This window comes from Mixophyes fleayi, chromosome 5 (assembly GCF_038048845.1).
Source record: "Mixophyes fleayi isolate aMixFle1 chromosome 5, aMixFle1.hap1, whole genome shotgun sequence".
In the NCBI taxonomy this organism is placed as follows: Eukaryota; Metazoa; Chordata; class Amphibia; order Anura; family Limnodynastidae; genus Mixophyes; species Mixophyes fleayi.
The window spans coordinates 249,604,759-249,622,592 of NC_134406.1; the positions used below are offsets into that span (position 1 = coordinate 249,604,759).

The following is a 17,834-nucleotide window of genomic DNA, read 5'->3' on the forward strand; positions in this document are numbered from 1 at the left end:
GATGGGAGGAGGGAGGGAGGAAGAAGGAGGGGAGGAAGGAAGGAGGAGGGAGGAAGGAAGGAGAAGGGGAGGAGGGAGGAAGGAAGGAGAAGGGGAGGAGGGAGGAGGGAGGAAGGAAGGAGAAGGGGAGGAGGGAGGAAGGAAGGAGAAGGGGAAGAGGGAGGAAGGAAGGAGAAGGGGAGGAGGGAGGAAGGAAAGAGAAGGGGAGGAGGGAGGAAGGAAAGAGAAGGGGAGGAGGGAGGAAGGAAAGAGAAGGGGAGGAGGGAGGAAGGAAAGAGAAGGGGAGGAGGGAGGAAGGAAAGAGAAGGGGAGGAGGGAGGAAGGAAAGAGAAGGGGAGGAGGGAGGAAGGAAAGAGAAGGGGAGGAGGGAGGAAGGAAGGAGAAAAGGAGGAGGGAGGAAGGAAGTAGGGGGGGAGGAGGAGGGGAGAAGGAGGGAAGGAGGAGGAGGATAAGGGAAGGAGAAGGAGAAGGAGGAGGAGGAGGAGGGGAGGAAAGGAGGAGGAGGAGGAGGAGGGGAGGATTAGGGAAGAAGGAGGGGAGGAAGAAGGAGGGGAGGAGGGAGGAAGAAGGAGGGGAGGAAGGAAGGAGGAGGGAGGAAGGAAGGAGGAGGGAGGAAGGAAGGAGAAGGGGAGGAGGGAGGAAAGAAGGCGAAGGGGAGGAGGGAGGAAGGAAGGAGAAGGGGAGGAGGGAGGAAGGAAGGAGGGGGGAGGAGGGAGGAAGGAAGGAGGAGAGGAGGAGGAGGGAAGGAGGAGGGGAGAAGAAGGGAAGGAGGAGGGGGAGAAGTAGTAGTAGTACATCATTCTCTAAACACATTGGATACAGTTATTTTGTGCGCTGTGCTCTTTACAGAACTAGTCATGTTAATGCAGAACCCTGAATCACTAGTGAGAAAAAAACATGTTTTGTGAATGGACAGGTTCCACTCTTATGAGCTGGTTCAGCTCACAATATGGCTCACACTATAGTGGGGATATAACAGATCTACTTAAATTAAAATCTCAGCTGACATGTTTTTGGCTGTTAAGAGTAAAAAAAAAAAAGAAGATATGCACTTTTTTTTATGAATAGTGTATGGCAAAAATGCAAGGCCAGGAGCTGAGAATTCTGAAGGGCCGATTGTGAACGGCACCGTGCCGCCGGAGGGGGTGTGGCCAGCATCATGGAGGACATGAGTAGCTTCTCCCTCCAATCACTTCCACAATAAATTAGAATCTAGTTTATTGCTGATATAATTGAAATAAAAACACTTATCATCACCATCATCATTTATTTACATAGCGCCACTGATTCCGCAGCGCTGTACAGAGGACTCACTCATATCAGTCCCTGCCCCATTGGAACTTACAGTCTAAATTCCCAAACATACACACACACACACACACACAGAAAGAGACTAGGGTCAGTGTGGGAGGAAACTGGAGCACCCGGAAGAAACCCACGCAAACACTGGGAGAACATTATTAGCTGGTCTCAACATTATATTATCATAATATTTATTCCTTTACTGATATATATTGTACATGGAGAATAATATCTATCTGGATTGCCTAGGCTGTCGCATTTTTCTATATCTTTTTTCTGCTTCATTTGTATGTAAATAAGACAGAGGATGACAGACCAAGCAGCTTAAAACTGACATCGGCAAATTTAGAAAGGTTTTTAAACAGGTAATTGCATAGATTATTGTCTGCTTTATACAAGAAAAACAACTTTTTTGCATCTTGCAATATAATGTGTGTTTTTGATGTGGAGGGGTGAACTTCAGTCAAGATGAATATTTAGATAAAAAGCATTTAGCCCCTAACAGTTGGTGTGCATTTTTCTTTCTTACCTGGACATCCGAACGGTCCTGTTCAGATGTTGATTGGGATTGACAATGTGTTTCAGCATTTTTGTGGCCAATAATGTCTACAATGATTTAAGTGGCCAGCAGAACAGAAGAGTATATGAGCATTTCAAATGTACTGAGGGGTTGCCTAAGCTAAAGTGTAGAAAGACGTGTGCACCCCAGTGAGTGTAAGTGAGACGATGGGATGATGCAGTCAGAGAAATAGTGGTAGGACCTGAGTTAACAGACACAGGTGTTAAAAATAATTGCATGTGCTTACCTAAAAGAACACTTCTTGGTTTACAAGAGGCTCAGACTGTAACTTTCAGGGCCCAGTCATATATCACAAACCCTGCACTGGTGCCACTGATTCTTATGCCAGCACCTCTCTCCTGTTCACACTGTAACACACAAGGACTGCTGTGGCATGCAAATCGCAATACAGCGTAAACGGGAGAAGTGTGCCCACACAGGAATCAATGCTCTCCTTTCAGTTGGCCTAAAGAGCACCATTCATGTAAACAGCGCTGTCAAACTGTGCTGTGTGAATAAACAACTAAAGAGTTGTATGCGAATGAGCCCTAAATTAAAGTTGTGTGCAAGCAAAATACATCACAGAGTCCCAACCTATCTACTGTACATGCCTCTATAAATCATTTTCTCATTTATGCTAACATCCATACCTGAGCATTTGTATTCTGGATCTACACCTTTCAGGAGGGCATCAAAGAGAGATATTTCCACCTTCTGTTTCCTGTGATGACAGCTTATGAGCAAAGATGGCTGGGACACTACGAGATGCAAAAATGGATTCAGCTGCAAATCTCCAGTTCCTCTTCTCCCAGGCTGACGAACAATTGTAATGCCCAGAGCTTGCCGAGCAGAAGACCTTGTGGTTGCATGGAGACGTTCGAGAGAAAGGAGTCCACCTTTTCCATTGGCCGGAGAAGAAGAGTTACTGTTTAAAAGGTCCTCGGCCGTGAGAGTGGAAATACATGACTGGACAGATCTATCCAACACCTCATCTGATTCTGGGCTAGATTGGTTCAGAGTGCTTTTTCCCACCTTCCCATTGTCGCTGATGGCCACTTTCGGTTTAGTCACTGCCGTGCACGAGTAGGACATGAGCGATATGCGGCTGGCGGTGACAAATATGTCAAAGGGTATGAAATTCAGGTTCTTTACAATAGAGGACTGCTTGGATGGGCGCATGATTCTGTGGTGGCCCGTGCCACTATGTGGTTCTAACTGAACGATTCTTATTTTCACACTGTCGCTACCAATGCCGCTATCTTGGGCGCCACTGTAACGGGATGACGCTTCGCCTGTGCGTCCATCTGTGCAATCCTTTTTCTGTTGTTCTTGCTTAGAAACCTAAAAACAGAAACATACGTGTTATTAACAATATGAGTTATTGCCTAATAAGACTGCCTCTCAGATTCTCAATCAAACACTAAGGATAAGGATATTCTTGCATGGAGCTCCAGTTATTTTCAAATAGAAATATGGGATAGCCCCTTCCACAGACTTTGATCAATCCATAAAATGCATTAGCTGCCAATATTTAAAAGTGTGGTTCAACATAAAAAAAGAAGAATATCAGCCCAGAAAATAAGCATAGATATGGTGCATTACAGCTTAAATTCAGAATAAAGGAAATAGTACTGTGCAGTTATTAATTTAAAAACATGGACTTTCCAATGGCTAATGTTCTCAACCAGGGTGTACCCCTGGAAATTAAGGACTGGAATAATGACAATGTCTACAAACACCACATCCTACTAACTTTATCTTTATCGAGAGCTCAGATACATGGACATAAAGTTAAAAAAACAAAAAAAAACAAACAAACAAACAGATAATAATTGTGTACAACTACAGGATTCGAGGTTTTACAATGTAACATAATCTGACATGAAAACTCGTATACAGATTTATAAAAATAGGTTGGAGGTAGGAGGGAAGAGGGTGTTACCCACAATGTATATGAGGTTGAAGGTAGTAGAGTGCTTGAGTAAGGTGTTATTGCTAAGGACAGCAAAAGATTAATTAAGGGAGGCTCACTAAGCAATGGAAAATGGGGGATTCTAAAGGAAAAGGGTTAGATTGGGTAGTTGTAGGTCATTGGGCCTGGTAGACGCCAGGCCCAATGTTGTGTGAGAAGCAGTCAGAATTTGGAAAGCTAATATAGCTGAATGTTTATAATTTCTAGTGGGTAACAAAGGAGAAAGGTCCAGAGGTCTTTAATCGCAGCACACGGAAGGAGCGAGGCCTAGAGGTTCGCGGACCTCGTCCAAGTAGGCAGAGATTTTGTGGCACGTCCACCAGATATGAAGGAACGAGCCTCACTGACCGCCGTCTTTCCAACATTCTGGGGTGGTGGAGTGGTACATAGTTGATAATTTGTCAGAGGTCTAGTACCATCTAAAATAGACCTTATGAGCATTTTCCTTAATCAAAGTTGAGATTGCGCTAGCAGCTTCTCTTTACCCGATTGTTTCCAAACAGTCCCTAACTACTTTGAACCCAGATGTAGAAAGAAGTTGACTTGTGTGAACATTTGTCACATAGTTTTCCAGGGGGAAAAAAGGCCATCCTAGAAGACTTCCGGACAGAGAACCTCTATGCCGGCATCAAATGGGTTTAGCATTAAAGAAGTGGGCGTCCTTTCTGGCTGACCGACTTCTCAAAGGCAAATCCTAAAAGAGCAATGTTGAAAATGTGGGAACAAAGGATGAGGCCTGGTCCAGAGTTCAGCTTTATTTTTATCCCCCAGGTCACTTTTCCTGTGCTGGCCCATAGTACATGGTCCCAACCACTACAGCATCCCAGCTCTATAAAACAACAACATCTCTATAAAACAAATAAACTGACCCTAGTTTAGGCAGCTGTAAAATGTTTAAAATATATTCATGATAAATTAATAATGTACATAAGAAAAACAAATCAGGGGCAAACTTGAGTAGAGGCGTCTGTGAATCCCCAGCTTTGGCCGTATGTGGCTATTCCTTATATCTGGGCCAAGCCAATTTACCCTTTCACACTTAAAGATATACGCACAATTAAGATGATCTATAAAGATAATTGTGACAATTTTGTTGTCCTTAACTTCTAAAATACATCCTTAAAATACAATAAAACAAGATGTATATATATCAAAAATTGCTGCCCCACCTAGCCCGCAACTTTAACCAAATGAACCTGAAATAATCATAAACTGGGCCCCCTTCAGCATTGTGCCCTCTATATATTCAGGATTAGACTTTTATGAGACATGTAGAAACAATGGCAGAGGTATGCAAATCATGCCTTCTGCAACTAATTGTGAAAATGCTGGCAGGGAGTTCTGGGTAGCCATACATATTCTGTAAAGCGCTGTGTAATATGTAGGCGCTATAAAATGAACCTTTAATAAGAATAACCCTGATCTAAGTGTGGTACAGCAGAAGTAGTATTGCCATGTGAGAGAGCATAAATGTGAATCTAACATTTTTTTTAAAAAAACATGAAAAACACCGACCATCCCAAGGAAAACTTCCCATTTGCCCCCTGACCAAATATGAATATAGTTGTAGGACATTCAATCAACTCAATGAAATGATATAGAGGCCTACTATTTCAACGCTACGGGGCATAATGGCCTCTTGTACTGTAGCAATTGAATGAATGACTCATTTAATGAAGGAAGGTCTCTGGTAATTCAACAGACCAATGAAGCAAATGTTTTACTGCCATTTGAAAGTGTAAAGAATGCAGGTTCCATTAGACATTGATTTATTATGCACACTTCTGAAACTAATTGAGTATATTAACTCTCTCCCAGAGGTACGGTGAAAAAAAAAATATGGCAATTAGTTAGAATGACTACTGGAAAATGAGGAGCTTCAAATACAGCCCTGGGCTTAACTACTGCTCACCATGCGCCTGCAGTCACCTGTTCTGCAGTAGAGAGGGGCGCGCTTAGTGACGGTTCCCTATTGGGTTAATCCATGTGCTTACTGGGGGGGGGGGGGGAAGGGGGGGGGGGTAGGAAGAAAAGCAAATAAAGGCTAAACTTGTGAAGGAAAAAAACTGAAGTAACCAAAACCATTTATCTGTAAACATAGTAAAGTGACCTGGCTTTCACATCAAACATGGAGCACCAGCTGTTTGTATGTGACTAGAAAGCCACCATTTATCACAGAGCGCAATAAGGAGATCTCTACTCATATTCCTTGTAGAACCCATTTAAAGCGGACAATAAAAGTTTTCTTTAATTAGCTACCGGTGTGCATTAACATGATCATGATTAAACCATAAAAACCAACTGTACATTACTCTTGTACCCTTGGCCAGATGTTTTACATTACCCCACTTGAAAATATACTTTGAGCTCCTTTTTTAAAAAAAAAAAAAAAAAAGATCCGACCTTCTGCTTTCAGAGAATTAAATGCATATTACTGTAGTGAAGAAGATAGTATTTCAGACCTCCAGGCATATATTAAATATACTGGCAGGACATTAGACAAAATGCTTGCCTTATTAGATACTTCCTATTCTAAACAGTGTCATCAAAGCCTAAAAACAAAATTCATATAAAAGCAGCACACAGCTTCCACATAGAAGAAATGCCAAAATCTCTCTACTTACCAGCTAATGAGGAAAGGATGTGTACTCTTAACTTATGAATGTAAGATTTTCCAAACATTCGCATTAGGAAACATTGCTATTAGTTCCATATGTTACATTAAACCGTACTGGTAAAATAACCTTTAAGATAGCTGGCATGATAACTGTAATTAAATGGTATTCAAAGGGCTGGGACAAAGGGGAATTTGGTTCCTCAATGGCCAATTAGGACAAAACAAATGAAGATTTAAAAAACAAAAAAATTCTGTATGCTGAGATACATTATGTATCAGGGATAAGAGAGACAATTTTAAAATATGAAGAAATGGATGTTTTTTAAAAAAAAAGTTAATTGGATTTTAAACTGTTCTAAATCAGAAAAAAATACAGGACAGTAAGAAAGTTAAAGCTGTTCTGTCATTGTGTTTTTATTCCCCAATTAATAACATAATAGGAGAATATTATATCTCAGGGTGGTAGAACTTAGGAAGTCCATTTCTGCAACCAGTGTACATAAGCCAGAGAAATCTGGCATTTATCTGATAAAAATAATTCTGTACGCTGCAGTCATTGTAAATGCAATCCTCCCAACATTTGTAGGTAGGTGGCATCGGGACAGGGGGCGTGGTCATGTCATGGGGGCGTGATTCCACACAGGGGCGTGTCTCCCCAACTTTCCCACCCTCGGGAGAGAGCTGCGCCAACCTGGCTGGGGGGACACAGCCCTCAAATCGAGACGGTCCCGTTTAAATCAGGACGGTTCGGAGGTACATAAATGTAAGGTCTACGCAGTAGTCCTCTGCACCTGCCAAATTGTGAGATAAAGAGAAGGAGGCTATGAGAGCGCAAATGACTAATCTTCTGAATCTCACTTGATACCTGTCAAATTAAATCTCTAGCTCACAAGTAGATACGATAGTAACATTTGAATTTATTTTTCAACCGAAAGGCAACAGACATGTTAACCACAATACCTGCAAATCATCTTACAGACAATTAAAAAATACAATAATAATTTATGTGCATTATCCTTTTAATTCTAGGGGGTAGATTTATCAAACCTTCTAACAAAGAAAAGTGGAGGTGCCCATAGCAACCAATCAGATTCTAGCTTTTATCTACAGAAAATGATACCTAGAAACTGTCCGACGATATTTAGGTGGTGTTGTACTACAAGTCTCAGCTTGTCCTACCAGCGCCGATTGAATCACAAACCAAGATTTGCAGTGGAACAACTACACAGCCTAAGCCTTCAGTATCCCCCTAAAACTTTATATTCAAACCGCTGAACGCTGCCAGATGCTTTATAAATCTGTGAAGCGATCCTGTGTATGGAAGTGCTCTGCAGCCGAAAAAATCATAGTTTATTTCTTAAATCACTCCAAGGCTTTTTCCCATGGTGTATTTTCCAATGTTCGCAGTAAATGTGAAATAGGTGATGAAGGCATAAGTAGCAGAACAGGAAAAATGAGTATGTTTTTCCTCTTTCTTCTGCAGACACTCTGTATTAATGGCTGGACACCTCACAAAGCACATGTACATGAAGGATAAGACACAGAAACACATGGAAGTTAAACGCACACCACGGCAGTCTCTGCAACAAGCTAACGGCAACTTAAACACAGTTAAAAACCTGCATTTTGGGTGTGAAAAGTTAAAGCCAATTCTGCATTAAAAAAATACAACAAGACGAGAGGGGGGGATGATTTAATGGTGAGGGTGTGGGCTAATAATTAATAGTGGGTAGGAGATATTAAATTGATGATCGGGTGATGGTTGGGGCTATTTCTTTTTTTTTTTTGAAAAGTAAATTTTTTATTGTAGTTTTTCAAAACAACACAGGTGTGAAAATGAGACATCATATGACAAATATATGAAACAATTCACTTTAAATAACAGACATGCATATAAATGGGAGCATGTACAGCACAAAGAAAATTGGCATGTTTCTGTAAAGAAGCGAGGGTTGTTTTTATTTTTGTTGTATGAGGGAAAGGGAGAACACAAACCATGAGGAAAGAGGGATTAGGGGAAGAGAAAGTGGAGGGGGGGGGAGTTTATCACCTATTGTTCCTTAAATCAGGTGGCAAAGAAGAAATATAGCGATAAACTTGGCTATAAGGAGGTGTAATCAGATTGTCTCTGATTACCATTTAAAAGTACAAGACATTTCTAGCCTCTAATGATCATAGTTTATGGGAGCGGATAAGTGTCAAACGGTTGTTAATGGGGGTTCAGCATTGAAATGGCTTGTCCAAGGAGACCATGTGTTTTGGAAATTCTCTGCTTTATCTTTGAGAACAGCTGTAATGCTTTCCATTCTGTAAATTGACCAAATTTTACTAATGGTAGCTGAGAGCGAGGTGGGGGCAATATTTTTCCAGTGAGCGGCAATCAAGACATTTAGCTGCATTTACCATATGACCAATGAGTTTTGTACCGGTCGGGTGACGTCAGGAAGCCGTCTGGGTAGAAGGGAGTAAGGAGGGGAATCAGGCATCTTAACCTGTGTCACAGATTCAATCAGCTTATGAATTTGGTTGGGGCTATTTCATGGTGGTGCCTATTAATTTAAAGTGGGGTGATGGGACTACTTAACCGCTTGGGGGCTAATAAGTGAATGTGGGCCAGAGCTTGGGGATAAGCAGGGCTATTTATTGAGAGTGAATACTACTTATTTAATGTTTTTGCCGTTCATGGATGTAAATAGGTGTATTTATAAAATGTAAATACTATTAAATTAGTATCGGGGCAGGTTGGGGGGAAATAGATGCATTTATTAAATGTAAATACTATTAATTTAATGCCTGGGCTAGTTGCAGAAAGGGAGGACTACATATTAAATGTGAGTTATATTGATATTATGCCAGGAATTGGGGATGGGGGGCATGGGTGTTGACTCATTGTCAGAATTTCCATAATTCATATACCTATCCTTTTTTCCAAACATACCGGGGTCCAGATGAGCAACAACTGAGCCTAATACACCAGCAGCAGCATCCAGTGAAAGCTGCAAGAACAGGTAGGAGACAGCAGGACAGTCTGCCAAATAGGGTCGTCTTTCCGACTGGGCACGATGGGAAGGTGCCCGGGTGCCCAGCGGACAAGGTGGCCCGAGGCAGGACTCCTGTTAAAAAAAAAAAACAAAGAAAAAAAACCTTACCTTTTGTGGTCACCTGACCGCTAAGGCCAGGTGGTGATCCGGCTACCTCCCTGGTCCCCTCTTCCATGCTGCGCTCGCAGTGAATGTCGGGCGTGATGCCCAACATTCACTGCGAGCACAGCACGGAGGAGCGCAAGACAGCGACGAAGAAGAGAAGGTGATCGGACTCGGAGAACAAGGCAATTGAAAGGTAAGTTAAGGGGGAGTTGAAAAAAACAGTGATATATATATATATATATATAATCACTTGTTTTTCTTTTTCCATATATATATATATAGGGGTCTCGATGCACTGCTTTGCCCGGGGGGGGGGGCATAATGTTGTTAAGATGGCCCTGCTGCCAATTGTCTTCATTCTGGTGGAACTGATTTTAGGTGCGTACGATCACAGTCATCAGGGAATCTGGAAATTCCGGGAGTTTAGGTAACAACCGACCAATCCTGATCAGATGTTGTTTGGGACTGATGGCCGTTTTAGGCCACACATGTAGCGAACGTAGGCCAAATAGGTTTAAAGCGCTAAAACTGACCATTCAAATTAAAAAGTATGAACTCACAAAGACTTCACTGGGACGTGTTTTATGGGAAACAACTTAATAAATACTTTCTATGTAAATAGTGCTGTCCAGTAACCAAGATTTTGTCCGTTTTATAATGCCAAATGCTGGTTTTAAGCAACTACTTCATGTGTGTATAAATACCACAGTGTTTTTATCCACCAAATACAGTTTTGAAGATTAAAAAAATAATAAAAAAAATAAAAAGACCCCAGAGAAAAACATATAACGGGAAAAATACAAAGTTAAAATTCTAAGCCAATAAAAATGTGGGCAAGCAGCACATTGGAAAAGGTCCCTATACGACTATTTACTTTGTGAAGTACGCAGGCTGATCTGGACCATATGCGTAATGGCCTTTACTGCAATATAGAGCAGATGCCGTAACATTTTTTTGTACAGAACAATTAGTTGATTGCTGCAAATACCTTCAGGGTGGGTTTATAATTGCTATACCAGAAGAAGGAGCAGCAAAATAAAGATACATCTGAAAAAATAAACACTGTTACAGATGATACATGGTAAAATGCATATAAATGTGTTTCTCTGTGAGTCACTGCGCTGTGGAATCTCTGCCCACATTCATTTATATAAAGGCTATCTTGTTACAGACACTCCTTCTGCTCTGCGGCCAACATACACAAAGATGTGAAAACTACAAAATATTAATTATGAGGAGGGAGAAAGAAAAAACTGCGCTAAATCAAATTTGCCACCTGAAATTTCCAATAGAAATAGTTCATGTTTGTTCTCCCACCACATGCCGGTAATTCACATCATACATGAAAATGAACCAACTATTTGTGGCTTTGTATATTGCCAAGTGAACGGGACCTGGCCCTGATTTAGGGAAACATTATAATCTGTTACAAACTGTTGGGCTCACTGGCCATGCGATTAGTGGGAGAATATTAAGCAATAACCAAGCTCAGTGTGTGGCTTAAGGCCAGTCAAATGTGCTTTAAAATAATGAAAAGAAAATAATGTAAGCGAATGGACCTGTGCACACACATGAACAGACAAGTGCTTGCTTTGCGTACTCTGAATATTAATGTTGCTACAATGTTGCGGAGGGGCTCATGACGTACATAGAACACTATGCTGCAGGGAACCTTTGAGAACACATTGCTCTTTTCTCAGGGAAGGAAAAAAAAAATAAAAGCCAAGAGGGCAGGAGTTTCGTGTTGAACTCTCGATTGGTTCCGAAACGCGTCATTCAGGAGAGGAAAACCTGCAGCTATATGATGGATTCCACCACTTCTGTTTGGGTGGAACTTTCCCACCTGTTATAGGATTCATACATCCTGGACATTTTTTTGACGTAGATATTTCAGAAATGAAAACGCATTATATCAAAACTGAAGTATAAAAAGATTCACTTCATGGGACAGCGCAACACAGAACCGTTACATTGAACTACTCCGCTGACAAAGTGTTTTTAAAACCTGTCTGCCTATTCGCTACCCATCCCAGCTGCTTTTCTGACTGGTGTGAAATGGAGTTTATCCTGGGTTCTTGCTTACATCATCAGCCGCAGGTGTTCCAATCGGACATGTTTTTCTGAAGACAGTGTATGCAAAATACAGTTTTGCAGACACGTGTTGTTTTTCAATTCCTGTGTGTAAGAGCCCCAACCCTTTCCACTGAAACTTCTTTTCACATCAGAAATGAAGCCTATTATGTACTTGTCCTAACCCCGGTCCTATAGGGCCTCCGTGCTTAAGTACGTTCCCCAATCTTCAGATGGCTTTAGTTTGTGGGTTCATACATTTCCCTTGTTTTTCACCATAATATTTATATAATCCAGGCAGAGCTGTTTATTTTCACTGAAACTATACAAATCTCCGTTGTCAGTACAACTGTATCTAATGTGCTGAGTCCAATAGCAATAACATAATCAACTGTGCGTAAAAGATGTAAAGGCGGCAAAGAAAAACAAAGGGGGGGGGGGGAATAAAACCAACATTTATTCTGAAACTGCATGTAAGGGGCATATTAACAAACAGCCATGCAGAGCAGCACAGAACAGAATATTTCCCGCTGGAGAAAACTCGCCAGAGCGAGATGGCGGGACAGTATGTAGGCAACAAATATAACGATCATCAGGGAATGCTGTGCTCTGATTAACGATACAAGAACTATACATAATAACATGGGGACACCCTCCTGCAAAAAAAATAAAAATAATATATATATATATATATATATATATATATATATATATATATATATATATATCTATCTATATCTCCAATAAATCCCAGTGGCTTCACTCGATCACAAATCTCATATTGGTTTTATGGACAGGTTGTTGAGATTAAAGGGTCAACAACGGTTGTTGAGATTAAAGGGTCAACAACGGTTGAATTGTAAATCTAAGTAGATTATAAAGCAACTACTAAAGATGAGGTTCACTTCACCAGCTGTGGGTTCAAGTAACAGTACGAACAATGACTCCCAGGGCTAGATTTACTAAACAGCGGGTTTGAAGAAGTGGAGATGTTGCCTATAGCAACCAATCAGATTCTAGCTTTCATTTTGTAGAATGCACTAAAATAAATGATAGCTATAATATGATTGGTTGCTATAGGCAACATCTCCACTTCTTCTAACCCGCCGTTTAGTAAATATACCCCCCAGTCTTTTCGGGTACCGCATCATAATACATTAGAGGGCCTAAGAAGAAGCAATCTGGAAATCCAATACAGTATTTCGCAGTAGTTTATAATGAACTGTAATTTTACATTCTGTCCACTCCAAACATCTCAGCTGTATCTCCAGGGAATACGGTGCCCCAGCTGAAGATCCCTCTGCAGCAGGCCACTAAAGTGGTTGCTCTGACTGTAGGAGGCAGTGTTCTGAGACTTAGGATTCTAGGAACGCAGCAGATGGAAGCAGGGTCAGGTTGAACATGAGCTATCCTAAGTGGTGGATGAGCACAGCAAACTATATCACACAGTCTTTCACTAAGCCTTCCAGCAGGGGCTTACTTACTGCTCCAGCCACGGACTTCTTGCCGATCTGGGCAGCAGTGGCTACAAACCTTGCACAGTTTACAACAGGCACAGGTTGGTTGTTTTTCATCTTCCCTCTGCTGATTGGCTCAATGCCACTACTCAAAGTCTGGGAAGCAGCAGCTCACAATGAAAGGTGCAGTACAGAAACTCTGGATTCTCCATTAGTGAAATATTCAAAGCAGACTATTTGACCACATGGATACACGGGTTGGACTTTCTACAGAAATATAGCAGCGTGAAGTAACCAACATGAGGAAATTTATTAGTAAACAGCTCACAAACCTTGACAACAATATATCAAATTATTTGCATAAGCAGTTTTGGTCCAATTTAAGATCTCTCATCCTCAAACTACATTAAATACAAATTAATCTAGAGGAAGCCATTAAAAATATTAAGAACTTTTGTAGCGATCTTAACATTAAATAACTAACGCAGCATATCCAACTGCGCGACACTGATCTAGTACAGAACTCACTTCCATAAGGAAGTTTGCATTTGGAGGGTAACTGAGGCACAGCATAGAAGGAAAGGGACACCTTCAAAGCTATTTACGGTCCTAGAACAGAATCATCTTTTTTTATTACTACCAGAATGTCTGCTCAGTGTGTATCCTTTCTAGCATCTGCGTAAAATACCAGTACTAAAGGAGATTGGGAAAGTTGTGCCATACATGGGATTAGCAACTAAACCAACCAACTAACCAAATATTTAAAAGTCTCTGTCGTTGCTGTAATTGGATCTCCGGTGAAGCCTGACCTCATGATGAAGCCTGGTGAGTAAATTTCTTATTTTTTGTCAAGAAACAAATAAATCTATATTTTGAAGTTTCTTATCTAATTTCTTTACCATTTCCCAGCAACTCTCACAAAAATAAATTTATCAAGGAATATTAATATGACTTTGAAATTTGCAAATATTTATTAAACTTTAAACCATTTAAAAACAAAAAAAAAAACAGAGCCATGAACTCGAGGGAAAGTCTCTGGTGAAGTTTGCAGATGTACGCCAGGAAAGCAGCTAACTGATAAAAAAGCTTGAAAGAAACATTATCTGATCTTACTCCCACGATGTAAACTCAGAAAGGAGGAGGCAGGGAAGATGCAGATTACGAGACTTTGAGTCAGAACAGTTTCTTCTCCTTTTACAAATTAGCTGCATTTTCTTTTTCAATAGAATAAAGAATTGCTGTTATCTAATTGAAGTTTAAATGTACGAGTTATGTGGTTTGCAAGTCATAACAGCACTACTGCAATTGATACTGTTTACAATAGCATTTCCTAGATAGCCATAGATGCTCATAAAGCCATTATGATTTAACTCCCCCCTCCCTCGGCACGGCAGGCCGCTTTAACCAATTTCAGAGGCCATAGTTTGGTATTGTCTCACACGTTCCCTAACAAGGTGCAGGTGGAAAGGCGTGCTTGTAACCACAGGAAATAGGAGGATGTATTACCTAGTGCATTAGCAAGTACTGAATGGAAAAATAGACTAACATCCAAGTACGAAATATTTCTCAACTGTACAAATGTCTCTATGTATACAGCGAGCTATGTGCAGAGCTGTGCATAGAATTTAATATGAATACTGTGCCAAACAGCTTGTAGTCTACTATAAATACAGTACTAGACCGAAGAGACATCTATCAAGCTAGTAGAGTAGCAAAATTATTATGTTTTAAATCCAAATTGATAGTTACTTAAGCGATGCATTGAAGTCACATTATTTGGCATTTTTACTTATTTTTCCTAAAAAGTATCTATTTGTTGATCACGTGAATCTTGTTGGTTACAAGGTCACATTAAAAATGGAGAAAGGTCTGACATAATATATTACTGTATCTTAGAAAAACCACCTGCAATTTCCATCAGTGTGTAGACTTTTTATATCTACTGTAGGTTTTGCTGAGTGAGATTATGGAAGTGAAATAAAGAGGAGGGGGTGGTGCGTTATTAGGGGCGTTACGTGTGTTGCGGAGAGGCACACAGCCATTTCCAGTGCCATATATACCAAAGACAATCCCAATGTACCCTCTCTCTTATGTTTAATGTTAGCCATAAATGAGGCTAAACTGAGCCGAATTCTTAATGACAAAGTTTAATTAAAAGTAAGCGCACTCCAAGAGCGGAGGGTCGATGTGTACCGTGAGCACTCTGCACGTTCCTAGCCTATCACTGCCTGGAAGCCGCCACATTGCGGAGGGATGCAGAGTCACGGCAGTCAGACTAGGAGGACCGGGCTCCTTACAGCTGTACCGCCTATACCCCACTGATGGCGGCCCTGATCATAACTAGAACATTTGATGAAAACAAAGACTGTTGATGGCTGTGAAGCAGAGCTCTATTTCTGACTTTCAGACCATCACCTTATGTTAAGCACTTAGACAGTTCATACCTACCAACTCCGCAGCTCCAGGAAGAGAGGTCACTAGGAAAGTGCAAAGGGGAGGTGGTGCCACAAATTGCGCCATTTCAGCCCTGCCCTCCACGAATGCCATGAGCGAGTCATCACATTACACGACCCTGGCCAAAAATAACTCAATTCGCACTGAATCGTGTCATCGTGGCCATTGTCCTAGTGGTTGGGGTCCAGGAGAATAGCCAGCTCTCCCAGTGGTCAGGAAAACTTCCAGAAATTCTGGGGTCTCCGGACATTTCGGGAGAGTAGACAAGTATGACACAGTTACTCTTTTACGACAACTTAGAGGAGATAGTCTAAGTTACAGGTATACTAACTTGTTGGATGGTTGAACAATAGGCTATTAACCAGCAACATGAAAAAAAAAAAAAAAAAAAAAAAAAAGTCTACTGTTATTACACGTTTACACAGTGTATGCCTTTCTGGCTGTTGTGGGACTAAGCAGTCAAAATCAGTAATTTAAGAGATTTTAAGCTACCGTATGTGCAGTAAAATTAGTTGTCAGCCACTAGGGGGCACTGGTAACGATTCTGTCATAGGTTGCCCATTCCTGGTGCAGACAGCAAATGATTATTAGATGCATGAAACATAGGAGGGGAAAAGAAAGGAACAAGTCATAAGGCAAAAGCTTACATTTCAAGGAGTTGTGTAAACATAGTTTATCCATGTTAAGAAGGTAAACACAGAGAGCAATCTAACCTATCATGTCAGTTAAGCACACACATTTGTAAAACGTCAGCACACCTTGTTGTTCAATCAATTATATGGGCACTTAACCCAAAAGACCCCTGCTATATAAAGATCCATTAATCACATTGGTCAGCTAATGCACTCTAAGACTTCTGAGTATGTGAGGATCACCATCAAAGAGCTTCTTTTATGTGCCTGGTGAAAGCACAGTGCCGTATGAGAGCCGCCAAGTGGACCCGAGCCAAGTGCCAAATTACCGCACATTGATGAACTCGTCAGATCAAAAGAGATTGCAGTAATGCCCGGGCTGAGCGGAGAGTACACCTTTGGCAACACAAACCATGTGCAGCTCTGCTTAAACAAATTATAATCCCCCCTCCAAAAAAAAATATCAGAGCAACAGTTTACATAGAGCACGGGAGTCATCTAGAAATATGGTCTACGATTGTTCTGTTGCACAACATTGAGAAAGTAATTAAACCCTCACAGAAATTCTATACTAGAGTAAAAAAAAAATCAGGTCTATTTATATTTAGCAAACATAGAATAAACATTAAAAAGGCAATCCTGATTTTCAGCCAATTAAACACAGAGGGAAAGATGCCAGACACACTTCACGGATTGAAAGAGACGCAAGAGTCTAATAATCCAATACAGAAGTTAGAATTTTACCTAAAGGTCTCCAAACATTTTGTATTAAGCCTGAAAAACTATGAAGACTTCCCTTATTTAAGAAAATAATGACTTTAATATCCCAAGGATTCCTTTGCATTTTCTTTCAAAGTATATGTTTACATACACAATAGTGTGTACTTATCTTTAGACATAATGCACATAGCTAAAATAAAAGATGCTTTTTCCACTTCTGTATCTGGCATTAAAGCCTCCATAGTTTTACAACCAGCTACCACACGTTTCTCTTGCATCACACTCTTAATGCTATTTTACACTATCTCTTAATAAATAGTGCTATGAGCAGCTAAGTCACTGTTAAACACCCCCCTACAAACACAATAGCATACCTCCCCACTCTGGAGGAATACAAAACAGGACACTTGAGGAAAGAGGAAGGGGGCATGTTACCGTCACAATGAAAGCGCTGGGCCACTCTTTAACCTCTTCCCCTTTCCACAAAATACTATTTCTCTGCCACGCGCAACAGCGGGGGCAATTGGGAGGTATGCAACAGTTCAAACAAATAACACATTAGCATAGCTCACAACATCCAGAAAGAGTGACAAAATAAACCTTGCCACGTCCGGTTATAACCAAACTCCACACACAAATGGCCATATTTGGGCAAAACACACCCACTTTCCCATTAAGCCCCACCCCTTTTGTAGGCCATGAATCGGGATGTCCCACCAAAATAGGGACAGTTGGGAGTTATGCATTAGAAGTTTACAATCTATAGGGAACAAGCGGGGTGAATGTCTGATATGAGGCCCCTTCATAAATTATTACTTATAAAACCGAATGTTTTCAGAATGTCTATAAACTGATGAGACACACAATGTGGAGGCATGCGAGACACACAATGTGGAGGCATGCGA

The 17,834-nt window shown here is 40.9% G+C and overlaps 1 protein-coding gene across 4 annotated transcripts in view; it reads right to left on the reverse strand.

Annotated features, from left to right (window-relative positions):
* Positions 1-17,834, reverse strand: part of VPS13B (vacuolar protein sorting 13 homolog B) — a 718,815-nt gene that overhangs the window by 211,691 nt on the left and 489,290 nt on the right. For all 4 annotated transcript variants that reach the window (XM_075213864.1, XM_075213863.1, XM_075213867.1 and 1 more), the window contains exon 34: positions 2,512-3,202. In XM_075213864.1, the coding sequence (XP_075069965.1) occupies positions 2,512-3,202 (691 nt within the window). The remainder of the gene's footprint in view (positions 1-2,511; positions 3,203-17,834) is intronic.